Source organism: Urocampus carinirostris, chromosome 7, assembly GCF_059441175.1.
Source record: "Urocampus carinirostris isolate Australia breed hairy pipefish chromosome 7, RoL_Ucar_1.0, whole genome shotgun sequence".
NCBI lineage: Eukaryota > Metazoa > Chordata > Actinopteri > Syngnathiformes > Syngnathidae > Urocampus > Urocampus carinirostris.
Window position 1 is genome coordinate 12627860 of NC_142355.1, and position 16631 is coordinate 12644490.

General features: G+C 38.0%; 1 protein-coding gene across 1 annotated transcript in view; it reads right to left on the reverse strand.

The window, feature by feature from the left end:
• spon1b (spondin 1b) overlaps nucleotides 1-16631 on the reverse strand; it is an 82634-nt gene that overhangs the window by 16239 nt on the left and 49764 nt on the right. Inside the window, exons 5-8 of the mRNA XM_088339777.1 lie at nucleotides 13651-13773; nucleotides 12202-12350; nucleotides 9569-9633; nucleotides 6551-6752 (exon numbers count right to left, since the gene is read on the reverse strand). Coding sequence (XP_088195903.1) covers nucleotides 6551-6752; nucleotides 9569-9633; nucleotides 12202-12350; nucleotides 13651-13773 — 539 coding nt within the window. The remainder of the gene's footprint in view (nucleotides 1-6550; nucleotides 6753-9568; nucleotides 9634-12201; nucleotides 12351-13650; nucleotides 13774-16631) is intronic.

Genomic DNA, 16631 nt, shown 5'->3' on the forward strand with positions numbered 1-16631 from the left:
ATGTGCCTTATAATCCGGTGCGCCTTATATATGGATCAAGATTGAATTGCAGGGTCTCACAACTAAGAGAAGCAGCCACTGACTCCATTTTTCGCGTAGAAGAAGAAGTGCGCTGTGCATACTGGGAAATATTAAACAACAATTCTCTTTTATTTGTGCGTTTGTATAAAGACCCTCAAACGGCTCCTATTAAGAGACACGCTTACGACGCAGAGTTTAAACTCAAGGCGATCAGTCACGCAGTAGAACACGGAAATAGAGCAGCAGCAAGAGAGTTTAACATTAATGAATCGATGTTGCGGAAGTGGAAGAAGCATGAGGATGAGCTGTTTACGTTTTTTCATTTTACAGTTATTATGTTATTGCTTTATTGTTATTGTTTTTGCACATTACGAGTGTCACAATATTGCGATTGCACTAACGTTTAATTTACCATAACGGTATCAGACGGTTTTTTGCGTGTTGACTAAATGGAGGAAAAGTAAAATGTTATGCCTTGCTGTTGTTCAAAGATGTTAAAGATGGGTCACGGAAATGTTTTACCTCAGAGAAAATAATAAAACAGCTGTTTATTCATTTTGGGAGTGAATGGAGTTGTGGAAAGCTTGTTTGTTATCTATTAATAAAGTTCGACTGACCTATCTGACTGTTTTGTTGACATTCCCTTTAGCACGGCACCATCTAATGGTTGCATAACGTAACTACATCCTCTACTGTAGCCAAGTCAAGTCAAGTCACATTTACTTATATAGCCCTTAATCACAAAAATGTCTCAAAGGACTGCACAGGATTACAATTACAAAATTGCACAATTACCTGATTTTAAACCAGCATGCACTTATAGCGCCTTATAATGCGGTGCGCCTTATGCATGGAAAAAGTTTTAAAATATATCATGCATTGAAGGTGCGCCTTATAACACGGTGCGCCTTACAGTGCGGAAAATACGGTAGGTGTTTTTCAAACTACGATGTGTCTAAACGATATAGTATATTACGTGTGACATAGGGATTAAATTGCAGTGCAAAATTGAGCTTTTCACAAAATTGCCCCGTGAAAGTTTATTGTCAATAAAGCTGTCTCAGACACATATACACAGGGGATCTTTTAAAAACGCATAGGCAGCATTTATGGTTGCACTACCTGGATCAACGATGGATATTGCTGACTTTAAGCAATAACCAATGTCATGGGGTGTTGTTTTCCTTGAGGCACTCCGTATTATTTTCTTTTTATAACATTATAAAGACAACCTTATCATCAACAAATCTCTCTTGGTACTTCAAAACTATGTTAAGTTTAGTAGTTGTCTGTTTTAAATGGCACAGTTACAGAAGGAGTTATAAATCCAAATCGTTATTATTTTGGGTTTGTATAGAGAGATGGGTGCCACCAGGCATTTCTTGCCCAAGACACACCACTGGAAAAAGTGCCCCAACGACCTTAGTGGTTGAGGATCCAACTACCGTATTTTCCGCACTATAGGGCGCACCGGGTTATAGGGCGCACCCCCGAAAAATAGCGTTTGGTCCTATATCTTCCATACATAAGGCGCACCGGATTATAAGGCGCTACAATGGGAACGTCGACAAAACAGTCAGATAGTTCAGTCCAACTTATTACCCCCTTAACATTCCGAAAGCTTGCAAAGGACCAAATACGTGCGTAGACACGTGCGGATGCGGTGTCCGTACGATGTCACTCAAATGCGTCGTTCCAAATATCATTCGGAAGTTTAAAGTCTTGGGATTCAAGAAATGCCAACCATTCCTTAGTTTCTATTTTCTTTTTCGCTCGCAACTTTACTGTGCATATGACAATAAACACTTGGAATTGAGTTTAATTTAAAAAAAGACCCAGCACAGAAACATCGATATCACTCTGAAACAAGTGACTGGGAAAATATATAGCCGGAGTAGCTCACCGAAGTTGTTGCGTTCAATAATAATGTGCAACCATGGTCCTCTTATATCCGTGAGTGTAGTAAATCCAGGAGAGTAAAATATTTACAAATACAGTACAGAATAGTAAAATACTGTTATCTCTATGGCGTAGTTTTACCCAACATGCTATTCACAGTCATCTTTTTCGGCCAATTGCAGGCCTTGTTTTGTCCCTTTAACCTATGCGAGCCTGTAAATGATAAAACGGATCCGCCCCCTTTACCTCCGAATAACTTTAGCCAATAGTGATCGATTCAACTGATGATTGACACATCTTTTTCGGCCATTTGCAGGCTTTGTTTTGCCCCTTTAGCCTATGCGAGCCTGTAAATGATAAAAAAGATCCGCCCCCTGTACCTCCGAATAACTTTGGCCAATAGTGATCGATTCAAATGATGATTGACACATTGGTTAGCCAATGAAACGCCAGTATATAAATCCCAGCATACACTGCGGACTACTTCGCATTCGGGGGAAAATCTAGTCGGCGGCTGCTTGTATTAGTTGAAAAGACTTTGCGACTTAATATTGATCCATATTCAAGGCGCACTGTATTATAAGGCGCATGGTCAGCCTTTGAAAAAAATTAAGACTTTTAGGTGCGCCTTATAGTGCGGAAAATACGGTAACCAATTTATAGAGGATGCAAATTTAAAAAAAAAAAACGCTTTTAAAATTGGATTCCAAATATAAACCCAACTTGTGTATTCCACCTCTATCATTAAATAAAGTCATTGTTTGCTGCGAAATGATCAGACATGAGTTGTACTCTAGAGCAAACATTTCCTTCTTAAAACTCATGTGTGTCTAAACCAGGGGTGGGTAAACATCGGCCCATGGGCCACATGCGGCCCCGTCATGTGTCTTGATCCAGCCCACTAACTGAAACTGGTGAAAATATAATGCTAGGTACTACTAATAAAATGCGCTGTTGTTTTAGTGCCATTCTTACCCTCAGTGTATCTTCGCATTCCCCCATAAAACATATTTTTCATGGCCAACATTCAAAACACTTACTATACTTTTTTTATAAGTATGTTTTATTTTATTAAGATATTTAATAACTTTAATGCAACTAAAAACACTTCTGAACTATTCCAATTAAATTGTGAGTTTTTCAATGATAATATTTACATTTACTGCTTAAAAACAGACGATATTATATGGTTTTGCTTTAAATAATTATTTATTAAAGTTGTTATTTGTAAATGAATGTATTCATTTATAATTTTCAAATATTTCAAAATAAATTACATGAAACGGTCCCTTTACAAACAAATATACAATGAAAAAAAATACTTGCTCAAGTTAATGTAAACGGGAAAAATCGGAAAGATTTATGTTATCTTTTTCCCTCATGTATTGCCGAAGTATAAGACCTAAGACTATATATCGGCATATTCAATTAGACACATCACTTGGCCATGTTTTTTTGTCCAAAGCCTGGCCCCTAAGCACGTTTTTTTTTAACTAATGTGGCTCACGACTCAAAATGTTGGCCCCCTGCTGGTCATAACAAACCCACAATTTTTATCTTAGGGCCCGGTCACACAGCCGTTTGCGTCTGTATCGCGGGTAAAAAAATTTTGCCCGTGGTTGCCCGCGATGGAAAATGCGCAAAATTGGCCAACCCGCTGTTCATCGGTGGTATGCCCGCAAAACACGCCGGCGACTGTTCTGCTTCCTCATCGCGTCATTTCCGCGTCATTTTCTCGTGTGGACCACGGGTATAAAAGCTGCCGAGCCGGCGTTATGCCGAGAAATGCATCCATGCCGAGAAATGCATCCTTGCCGAGATTTGCATCCCCTCGCTACTACAACCACTTTTACCTCGTTTTATCTCACTTTTATATCACTTTTAGGGAATTTAATGGCGAACATATAACCAAAACCACTTCGTCTTGCATTTGTTGGCAATGTAATACAACTTAAACCATTCCGTCTTTGTATTTGTTGTGAATGTAATCGAACGGTAATGCACGCCGTATACAAATCACTTTTGAGAAGGTAACATGTTTATTTTGTCTTTTTCTATTCAAATCGCTCGTATTGAAACTGTTATGCACTCTACCATAAAGCTTATTTCTGCATAATAAACCTTACGGTAGAGTGCATAACAGTTCTCAAAAGTGATTTATATACGGTGTGCATTACCGTTCGATTACGTTCACAACAAAAACAAAGACGGAATGGTTTAAGTTGTATTACATTCCCAACAAATGCAAGACGAAGTGGATTTGGTTATATGTTCGCCATTCCATTCCCTAAAAGTGAGATAAAACGAGGTAAAAGTGGTTGTAGTAGCGAGGGGATGCAAATCTCGGCAGGGATGCATTTCTCGGCATAACACCGGGCTGTAGAAATCATAACCGCTCAAGACACAGTCCCGTAAAGATCAAGATTTCAAGCTATGGCACCGAAGAAGCCAATATGTTGTTATTGTAATAGTTTTTCATTTTTATTTTATCATCTTGTTATGAAATGAAAAGAAATGTCAAGAAACAAAAATGGATTAAGACGAGGTCACTACGGTGACGGGGATCCATGTTCACCACTTGACGTCTCGAGCACAACTTACGTGTGCTCGGCAAATCGCGCTGTATATACGCGGAGAAACACGCTAATTTCACGTAATAACACCGCGATACAGGCGAGAACATGCTATGACCGTGCTCCACCCACGATTACAAGCTGAAATTTCGCGTCCTACCCACGTGTAACCACGCCCTGGCCGCGGCCATAGCACGTCGTTCCGCATCATTTCCGCGTCATTACCTCGTGTGTACCACGTGTGCCGCCCGCGGTTAACCGCGTGTGAATTTCCGACCGCGAGTAAAGCACTGCTGTATCTCGTCTATATGGCGATCTCAAAGCGTCCAACAGCGTCTGCTTCACGAGCAGAATATTCTGGCCGTGATTCAGCCTCGATACGCCCGTGAAAGGCTGTGTGACCGGGCCCTAAAGTTTTGAGCAGCGCAAAACTTTTTCGCGCTGCCAACCGCGTGTGAATTTCCCACCGCGTGTAAAGCACTGCTGTATCTCGTCTGTATGGCGATCTCAAAGCGTCCAATAGCGTCCGCTTCACAGGCAGAAATTTCTGGCCGTGATTCAGCCTCGATACAGACGCAAACGGCTGTGTGACCAGGCCCTTAGTATGCAATTGTTTGTGGTTTACCTTAAGCTGCGAGTTTTTTTTACATTTAAACAATGAATCTTGACGGTACAATATTGTAAAACATTGGTCGAGCAATCACTCTCAGTCTACTAAATAAAAGATCCAGGTGTTAAATGCTAGCTAGTCTATATAAGGGGTCCAAAACTTGGCCCGAGTGGTAATTGAGATCCCCCTGGATGATAAGAAAGTCTAATGTAAGTGCTACCCACACAAATTACGGAATCAATTATTATGATTTATTAACACATTTTTGAAGTATATTTTTATTTTTGAATATTATTTTGTAAAAAAAAAATTCAAAAATATATTAGAGAATAGTAGAACGTTTTTATCGGATATTTTATTGTGGAAAACACAATTTGGCTCAACCTCACTGAGACCATTTTCCAAGGGGTCCCAAGAAAAATGGGTTTAAGACCCCTGGTCTGCATTGATTAAGGTGTGTCATCATTCATTTCTGAAGAGGATAGAGGCAGACTTATTATGTGTGTACCTATTATTACAAGGCATTCCTGATGATAATTATATGTGGAAGAAGTCAACTCATGCATAAAATTACATTGCGATCTCTTCATTGAAGGAAATTGAGTACACTTAGTTCTCGTTTTTTGGACTCAAAACACCCACATAATGGATTTGTAATGAAAAGAACACAACATGCTTTAACTGTAGACTTTCATATTTTATTTGGAGAAAAATTATATACAACGCTTACGAACAGAGCAATATCTGTGCCGACTTGATTTTTATATGTAGCGTCGCATTATCAGTCGCATGATCATATGATCTCCTATTCCTTGCTCAAATTACAAAGCGATAGAGAGTAAAGTATTGTTACTACTACATAAAAAAATCTAATCTGGCTTCTGAATTTTGGTCAGTACAGTACATTGAGATTTATTTTGAGAATGTTTCTGTTGCTCTCCGTGCGTATGTTAATGCCTATTAAATTAATATTGACTGCTGCTCTGTTTGATCAAGATTGACAGCATGCCACAGTGCCTTAATCGCAGCACAATCTGTTACTTTTCTTCACTAAATTTTCCCCTATTTCTGTGAAGATCCTGATCTTACGCCATACGGACAGTGGGAATTTTGTTCACCCATTCATTTCGTCAGTAATTAGATGCAAGGCTCTTGGCTACCGCATCATTGTTTCTGCTACCGTCATTGAATTTCTTCACCTTGACATTCAGAGCACTGAGCAGCAATCGCATTGCGTCGCCACCCGCTCTTTGCAATGCTTTTTATTTTAACTACACAGTCAAATTTCCTGATCCGAACCAGTTCTAAGTCGGCTTCTTGTCGACGTCCAGGGCGGCCCTCCTGGGACTTGTGAAATGCATTTGGCTCCCTAATCAAATTACTAGAAAATTATATGTTGACGGTTCTACAATATGCAAGTAATGGCAAGTAGAGGAAGTGAAATTACTTCGTATGTGATACCACCGTCGGTGCCGGCATCCCAAGGAATAAGGTCGGTCACCAGCCGCTGGACCCAGCCGCACTCTTTGGTACATAAGTCCTCTCCAGACAGACCCACGTTCCAGTCGGGACTGGGCCCCAGCATGGTGAGGAAAGACATCAGGTGGCGATTCTGGTCCACAGAGAACTCAGCCGATGGGGCAGCTCGTCTGGGGATAAACGGGAAGAAATTCAAGGAGGAAAAGAAAACAAACAAACAAAAGCAACATGTGTCTTACTCCAACCAGAATATGTTTGTCTCTCAAATCATTAGAAGTCTCTATCATAAAATAACAACCTTAAATTGACTGACAACAAAAAAGCCATATATTATTGAAATTAAATTAAGTGAGGCTTTGCATCGACCAGCCTGCAGAGACGGGAAGCTGTGTCGTTGCTGTTATGGACATTTTGGACTAGTTTACAGGCTTGAGGCTTCGTTGCTGTTATGCACTTTCCGGACAAATTTCAACATGTTACCTAGTGTTCTTTTATTGATGTTTACTATGTTTGTGTACTGTTACCCAATGCTAAATCTATTCCACCCTGGTCATCCTGGAATTGGGATTACCACTTGTGAGGCCCCTTCTCAAGTTTTCTTTTTTCCTCACACTGAGGTTTTGAGTTTTTCCTTGCCCACATGTTGGTTTAAGATCAGACGATGGTGTCATTGTAATCCTGTGCAGTCCTTTGAGACATTTGTGTGAATAAGGGCTATAAAAATAAATGTGACTTGACTTCACTAGGTGACATTTTCCTTTTTTATTTTTTTGATGCTGCTTCTTGCTCTTGTTGCCAAAACAAAAATCCCAATTTGGGGTCAATTTCTATATCAGTGTTAATGGGTTCTGCTTGAGTTATTCCGACTATATTCATCATATTCGTCATATTTTTGGAATTGCAGAAGAAACCCTAAAAAAAAAAACCTAAATTCAACGCTTTGTTTTTCACATTTCTTTTTGTGTGTAAAACTTGGCGCACACCTGATGCCCACAGTTGAGTTATTTGGTGTGGACGCTTTTGGCTACAGAACATCATGTTTCAGAGAACGTGACCATTCAAAATAGTGACTATCTAGGGAGTCAGATAGTGATTACGAAGATGAGCACATATTTACTACTGCCCCGGGAGAAAACTTGAATGAGGGACGTAAAATGCGAGCCCTATATTTCTAGGTGACAGTGCCAGAGCAATCATACTGTAGACAATAGTGCCAGATTGCAAGACAGATGGGAGACATCTTTTTGTTTTGTTGTCATTGGCGGTTTTCCCAGTAACGGACTCAGTTGCATTCACTTGTCATTGTTTCTCGAGGATGAAAGGGAACTCCAACCACCTGACAATGACTCCAGTGTTCATTTTACCTCTGAAAAGTGATGGGTCCCGGGGACTCGCATGCTCAAAAATCTATGAGTCCCAACAGAGATCTATGGGTCCCCAAAATTTAGTGTGCTCCATGCCCTTACAAACATATTTTTCCTTACAAAATATAAAAAAATCTTTTGTTTTTCCAAACATGTTTATTTATGTAGTTTAACATGTTATATTGTACATGTGTTTCCTAATATCATATATATTGTTAATGAACATTTTGTTGTGAGACACTGAGTTGCTCGACATGAATGAGGTTTATTATTTAAAAAAGTTAAAAAAATGAAGTCGCTTGGACGTTCACCTAAAAAAGAAAAAATACATGCAAATATAATTAAGTAGAATAAGACATTTTCTTATTCAAATTATTAATTCTATTTCCGCATTAAATTATTGTTGGTAATATACTGATTAAAAGGGATCACCACAAACCTGCCTTTTTTCATTTTCTCCTTTTATACTTCCTTTTTTTCTTAACTTCTTTATACAACATAATCATTCGTAATATAATGCATCAAAGGAAGTGAGCCGTTTCAGAGCCGGCTCCCTTTAATGAGTTGAGCCGAAAAAGCCGGTTCGCTGAAAAGAAACGGAATTTCACTACACAACTTGAACTGAAGATCGGCCTGCAGACGAAAACTCGAACCGCGAGACCAAAACAACAATGGCGGATCTGCCTCATGAAAGGTTTGGAGTGCGGTAAATCTTTGTTAGAAAATGATAATGACGATTTCGTGTCAATAAAAGTTGCGTCTCAGGGACGCACATTGATTTGACACGATGCGTCCCCAGCAAAAATAATGCGTCTAGGAAGCAGGGACGCGGGCAAACGAGAACACTGTGACTCTGATGATACCTAAAGAAAAATGTAGCGTTTTTGATGGATAACTTCCACTGCTGTCAATTCGGGTGGGCAGTATAAATTGACTTGATTTGTGGTTGAAAAAGTTTAAATATTTACACTATTTCAACTTTTTCAATACATAGTAAATAGTACAGAAAAGTACCTCCCGTTTTTCTTCTCTTTTGTAATACATGTTGGCAAAAACACTGACTAATTTCTTCACTAGAAGGGTGTCATAAATGTTTATCAGACGTCACCCAAGTGTTTGTATTTAGCGTAAATGCAATTTGGAAAATGTAACTTTTCCGTTTTCCTCCGTGCAATGCGTCTTAGTTTGTTACTTGATTTCATTGCCACTGTGCCGTTTTCCTTCAAAAAGTGCCCTTGCACACTTGTTGCAAAGGCAAAATACTGGTGACCTTGCATTTGGTTGGCACCAGGTGTGTGCAGAGATCAACCAGAGTTACATTTGCAGTTTTATACATAATTTTTCACGTTTCATGTTTTCAGGGATTTTTCTGTTCAGTGGAAAATACAATTCCTGGTGGTAGTCCTGCTTGCCTCAACAGTCCTAGCAGTCTTTGTGATTTCGAAAGCTGATGGACTAACATTCACTTTTTATAATTATATTTTGGTGAGGAAAGAAAAAACAAAGGGTGATCAATAGTTATCACAGCATTTAGTCACCCGATAATTTCTGTTGTGCATGTTAATTATAAATAAAAGACTGACAAAATATGAATACCTTTTGTGAAAAAGTTGAATACTTACAAGTTGAGTGGCTGCCATGCAGGCCATTGAGCTTTTGTTTTAATGACAGTCAGAACCTCATCACCCTAACCAGAAAGGAAAAACAAAGAGTCAGTTGAATTCACGTAGAGAGAGATTGCCAACCTCATTCTGTCTTCTATTGTTTAAGGATTCCAGACAAATTGAATGTGATGTCGGGATATGCCTTATTGTAATAGGCACTATTCCAGTGATTGATTCCCCTGTGCAAGACACAATGGACTGAAACCACAAAGGATATATTAAACAAGTGAGGTGAGATAACACTTCTCCAATTCAAACACAACCAGTAAGAGTAGAATATTCATTTGCAACGATGCATTATCAACTTCACACAGTACATCTGACTGAAAAAATGCATAAGAGTGGTGGGTTGACTGTAATATGGTAATAAGACGTTTAAGGGTGCTCTCCCAAACTAAGCCTGGGCCCAGTTGCCTCCGATATATACGTCATAACGTTAATTTTCGCAAAAATATGAAGACAACATTATAGGTGGGTGGTTAATATGTTGGGTCAGCAGCATTTTGAAGCGCCAACTTTAAAACACGGCAGGAGAAACGTTTTTTGCCTCAGTTCTAGTTACTTGCTTTATAGATCACACACACATACATACCTGTATGTAACGTCACGGTTATGTTTTGTGCTCTGACTACTCTCAATTGTTTGATGCCCAACTAAGGTCCGTGCTGTGCTCAGGCACGGGAAAATTGTACACTACCTCCGGATTAGAAACTTTAGCACTAAGCATACTTGGGTACGGCACAATGACCCAACTGTAAGTGGACCCCAAAAATCAACATCAATATCAAAATGTACCCAGAAAGCATGTGGGTTAATGCAGCAAGCTTAAAGGTCTTTTGATAAAAGAGTTTATTATACTAGAAACAAACCATGACCTATCAAGTCTCAGGTAATTACAGTCATGTTTCCAGGGCTCCTACAGCTTAAGGCAAGTTGAATTCAAGACTTTTTAAGTGTTTTAATGCCTTTGATTTGAGACAAACTTGACAAAAACACAATTAAAACAAAGAAAAAAAAAGAAAAAAACACCACATGAATTAAAGGGATATTTAAACCCCCAATTTTTTTCTTTTAATTACATTATGGCCTAGTTAAAAAATTTCCATCTGAAAAAAAGGAAATAAAACTTAAATAAAACTGATGTTTACAGTACAACAAGGATTCTCAGTCAAAGCTGGCAAAAAACTACAAATTCTAAGAAGTTTTGTGTGATAGTCATGAAGCATTTTTATCATGATACATGAAAGGTGTCTTTTTTACTAACGCTTTTTAGTTTAAACAAATATGAATCTTATGTGGTTGGATATTTAAGACTTTCAAAAATTGGCCATTTTAATGCTGTTTAATGCCTCGTTTTTATAATAATGAATTCAATGCCTTTGAAGACTTTTCAAAGATCCGCGGGAACCCTGGTTTCATGAAAAACATAGTTGCTTTAACTTTTCAATTTCAAACATATCACTGATTGGAACACTTGTACCCGATCTTGCTCTTTTGCTGGAGTTGAGCATAAATTGATTTTGTTGCCAGTGCAGAAGCCAGTGACATCTACAGCAGTATAATAGTTTTTTTTTTAACTGCTTCTTTTGAGATCCATGTAAACTAGATTGTAACAACCTTTCCTCAGTGTGCTGAACGCACTTCTGAGCACTTATTGAGAACAAAATAGTTTAATTTAGCCAAACTTGGCAGTGATGGAGATGAAATATGAAAAGGCTTTTAAATTGTTCTCATCATCCGACTATTTTTACTCGTGCTGCCAGAAACGAATGTTAGAGAATTGAGATATATATTATGGAAAAAGTCTTATTCGTCATCAATGACTTTCTGTTTTTTTCCATTCTCTAACATTTTTTTCTGGCACCGTGAGTATAAATAGTGAATTGACGAGATCAAATCAGATTCCTTATCATGTCGTCTGCTTCACTAGTGGTCTTGTGGTTAGCTCTCAGCGCTTGAACGCAGCATGGCTTTGAGGCTAGGACCTTGACTCAGCCTTTTGGCTGAGAACAAGTGTCTTGGCTCTTTGGCTTTATAGCGTATTATGAATTGACCGATAACGGATTATGGATAATTAATAAAGAAAATAGAACAATAAACCTTACAAACCCCTTGTAGCGTATTATGAACTGACCGATAATCAATAATGGCTAATGAATAACGAAGATAGATCAATAACCCTTAAAAATCCCCCCCATCCCCCATTCCGATTCCCATTACATACAATGTTTTGCGATTTTGGTCAGGGACATTTTTTGACTGATCAGTTATTGCATTAATAAGTCCTTTTATCCTGGTTTAAAAACAATTGGGAATAATCAAGTCATCAGTAATGGGACAGGGTACAGCTTAAAAAAAACCTAAGAGTGCCAATTTTTGGTTCCACGGCAAGTAAACTCCCGCTAATATATTCAATGGAAACAAATACTTCAGTAACAATACACAAGTGGACTCAGTCAAATATCTGACCTAAAAATATATTAATAAATCCATATCAATACCTCCCTTATCGACTTACTTAGAATAGAAAAAATATGTTTGAAGACAATTCAGTACAATTCCTAAGAATTTCTTCCAAATGTGTGCCTAACCTTTTGTCGAATTTCTTCTTCCATTTTAATGGGGGAGCCATATTCAGCAACTTGTCGGACCCCCTCACTGGCGTAACCCCCATACTCCCAAAGCACATAACTTCGGGAGTGAGATGCGCCGATTAGTGCAGACCAGTGGTTGGCTCGTTCTGTGCAAAAGGAAGTAAAAAGAGGGCAATACTTATCTACCGTATTTGTGTATAACAAGCACCCCTATTTATTTATTTTTTAAAAATCGGTATCAAATTTTGTTTAACTTTTTCGTCTGAAGGCAATAGGAATGGAACCCGGGTCGCGGCTGTGAGCTTGCTGAATCCTAACCACTGGACCATGCATGAAAAGGCATCGGTTTTCATCTCATCACCACACTATTTTTAGTCACGGCACCAGAGACGTAAAGCACTGTAAACAAGTGGGATAATGTGACTAATTCCTTTTTGTATGTCAACTGTATCACTGGTGGTCCAGTTGTTAGGATTCGGCTTACTCACCGCCGCGATCTACGTTTGATTCCGGTTGCATCCAATAAGTTGCGATTGTGGTCAGCGATTGTTTTTGATTGATAAATCATTGCCTAAAAATGGAAAAACCTTGTGCAAGAACCACAAAAAAAATAGTGTTCTTTTTTTGCAGGGTTTGTAAAGCAAATGAATCTGGTGTGAATCATTTACTTTGCAAAACCACAAATATATCTGATTTACTTAGTTATGCGTTTTTTGATCTTGCTTGTGCATTTATTAAGACATATGATCTGCAGTTCTTGATAAAATCGCGAATATATTTTTGGATTTGAACAATAAAGTGTGTAAACAATTTTTTAGACAAATCTATCCCCACATAGGTGTTGGGTAAAAAGGACAGTAATAAGTTATCTAGCTTACATTTTCAGTTGCAGGAAGTTCTTCTCTTTACAATTTATTATTGGGAAAATCTAATTTTTTGCATGGCCCAAAATTAATTATATATAATAATAATAATAGTAAAATACATTTATACACGATCCTTGAACAAATAAACATTTCATAGTGCCCTATTTAGGTGTAGCATGCACCTGTCCTCTTGGGTGCTAACTGTAGGCAGCGATGATGCAATTCTGTACAAACTAATACTAGCTGCAGTTAATCACGAGGGAAGAACAAATGGTAATGCAAAGCTACCAGAGAACAGTGTCAGCGTCATTTTTAAGCAGACTTGTTTAGAAACAAGGCAGCCATTTAGAGTATTTACAAGCACTTTTGCCCAAATACAAGAGCTATTCAAACACAAAATTCAAGCATTTTCAAGTATTTCAAACATCCGTACGAACCCTGTTTTGTGCCTTATACATGAATATAAACTGTAAATACTTAATTACCTATATGATTTGTCATTTTCAATATTTGTTTTAACTTGCTCCCACAACATGTGTGTGCATTAACTGATGGCATCATTCTTGATAATTACACTCACTGGGATAATCTTTAGGATGCACTTTCTCTGACCAGTTGCCGTAGAAGGTGAGTCTGTACTTTGCGGTACCACAGGCACAACACTCCAAGGAAGGATCTGCTGTTGCCTCTCCAAGCGAACGCTCTGCACACAAAATTGCATCGACTTAGAAAATGATATTGAAAAAAAATGGGAGATACCATTCCAAAATAGAGAGAAAATCCATTTAGTCAGGTTCTTGTATGAAAACATGCATAATAAAATACAAAAGACCCAAAATAAAATGTGAAGGTAACTATAAAATCCTGTCAAATATTGTATTAGTTATTATACGTTTGTTTATTTATTTATTAGTTACCATCGGTACTTTAACTTGATTACTTTCAATTACTTTTGGATTACTCCAATACCAAATATGCTAATAAAAGACAAAATAAACTAAATGTGAATAAAATGGCTATATTTTGTGCAGGCTTGGGGAGTAACGGAATACATGGAACGGAAAAAAAGATGTTGGCCAGCTGTTTGGATTTATTTTCTTTTTGTTTCTGTCGCATTTTATGTTAGTTTTGCCGGAGATCAAAGAGATCAAAGCCAGGAGAGAAAGCTTACCACGTGTTGTGAGTCATAATTGTATTCATATTTAGTTTCTTTTGTCTTTTATTAGCACATTTGGTATTGGAGTAATCCAAAAGTAATTGAAAGTAATCAAGTTAAAGTAACCCTACACAACCCTGGTTACCATATAGTCACCTATGTATTGAATTTTGACAGTGGGATTTTTGCCCGCATACTACTCTGGTGCAAGATAGGGGGGCTCATCCTGTTTTACCTCTTCCTGTTGTAGAGTTTGTTAACTTGCAATAGGATGCTGGGTAAAACATGTAATTGTGAACGTGCACATTGCCGTCCCCTCGTACACGGAAATCAAGCTTGAGTGTAGATTTTCTTTGTTGTTCTGGATTGATTAAGGCCCAGCGAAAATGCCTGTCTTTCTGTGGTTCACACATTTTCTTTTCGCTCGTTGAAGTAGTGCAGGGGTTGGGAACCTATGGCTCGCGAGCCATATATGGCTTGTTTCATGAGTACTTATGGCTCGGTAAGAAAATGATAAAACTGCAAATTCTTAAACAATTTTTATCGACACTTTTAACAGCAATTAAACATATTCACAATTTCATTATATCGTTTTCTAACAATATGAGGTTTGAACAATTTGATGTATGTTACAGTGCATGCATGGTTGATCTCCTCTGGTCTGATCTTATGTTTGGTCCAGTGTATAAAGGGCACAATTTTACCTACAGTTTACAGTCGAGGTCTCAAACCAACAGACCACGTTTTGGCTGTACATCGCTAAAGAATCCTTTATATATAAGCTTATCAAATAATGTATGTTCATTGAGACACATTATGAGAAAAACCTACACAACAAACAGTAATCACCCAAAAACACGAGCAAAACAAACCGAACAATTTGATTGGGTGAGTGAAAGGGGTGGGGGGAGCTATGCAACACAGCACGTTCCTTTCTCTGTCACACATACCCACAACGCTGAAGGGAAATACATCAATAAACTTTTCGTATGTCGTTTTTTGAGCCGTATTTGCAAGAGAACTGTGCTTGCACCCTATTTTTTTAAATCATAATTAGCGAAATAAGAAGGTCAGAATGACCTTAAGTAACCTTGGGAGGGAGAAGTTTAACATTCTCATCACTTAAATTCAACGGACTTGCGTAGAACAGGAGAAGAAAACAACTCTTTCAACAAAATGTATGAAGTTGGTTGTCCACATAAAAGCGTACGTAATTAAATTAAAAATGTGTAACCCTTAGAGTTACGCATACCTGTCAACCTCCATGGTTCCATGCTTACAAACTGTCGTATTTTCCCTTACAAAATACAAAATAATCTTACGCCATATTTTTTTTTCAAACAAGTTTATTTATGTAGTTTAACATGTTATAGTGCACATGTGTTTCGTTATATCATATATATTGTTAATTAAACTTTTGTTGTGAGATACTGAGTTGCTCGACATGAATGAGGTTTATTATAAAAAAAGGTTCAAAAATTAAGTAGCTTGGATGTTCACCATAGAAAGAAAAAATACATGCAAATATAATTAAGTAGAATAATACATTTTCTGCATTAAATTATTGTTGGTAATATACTGATTAAAGGGATAATCACACTGTCTTTTTTCATGTTCTCCTTTTACACTGCCTTTTTTTCTTAACTTCTTTATACAACATAATGATTCGTAATATAATGCATCAGAGCAAGTGAGCCGTTTGAGAGCCGGCTCTCTTTAATGAGTTGAGCTGAAAAAGCCGGTTCTCTAAAAGGAGACGGACTTCCTTTCACTACATAACTACCACATGAAATCCGAGGCGGCAGACACATGAGCACAGTAGCATCAAACCACTCCCTTTCGTTAGCAACGAAAAAAAACAATACCGAGATAGCGGCAAACTCTTTTGACTTGATTTGCTGTTTCGTGATAGTCGGTGTTTACCGGATGGTACCCATAATTGACAACTTTGCGTTTTTCCGTACAGATTTTCTTGCACGTCGTACACGTCTTAATATGCATAACAAACGTACTTTGTACGGCAAAAACGTACAGGTTGACAGGTACGGTTACGTCAGAAAAAGGTTACAGCGGTTCATCACAGCATTATTTTTTTTTTTTTTTTTTCAAAGGAGAAGGTCAAAGAAATTGTCAAAACAGGCTGGCAGCATTGTTACAATTCTGGTATGGATTTGCTGCACAGATGAACAAAGATGAAAAGGAAAGGAGGAACAGCAAATCCCCAGCAACCCAAAAGCCTGAAATGTGTCTCTGTGCCAAAACACAAAAGAATATTGCAAGGAGAATATTGCAAGACACAATCCTAAAAGATGTCCTCTAGGCTTTTCTCTCGGTCTCACTTTAAATACTTTTGAAATAACGGAACAGAAAACTTGGTAAACACAGTGTTTATTAAATATAATGAT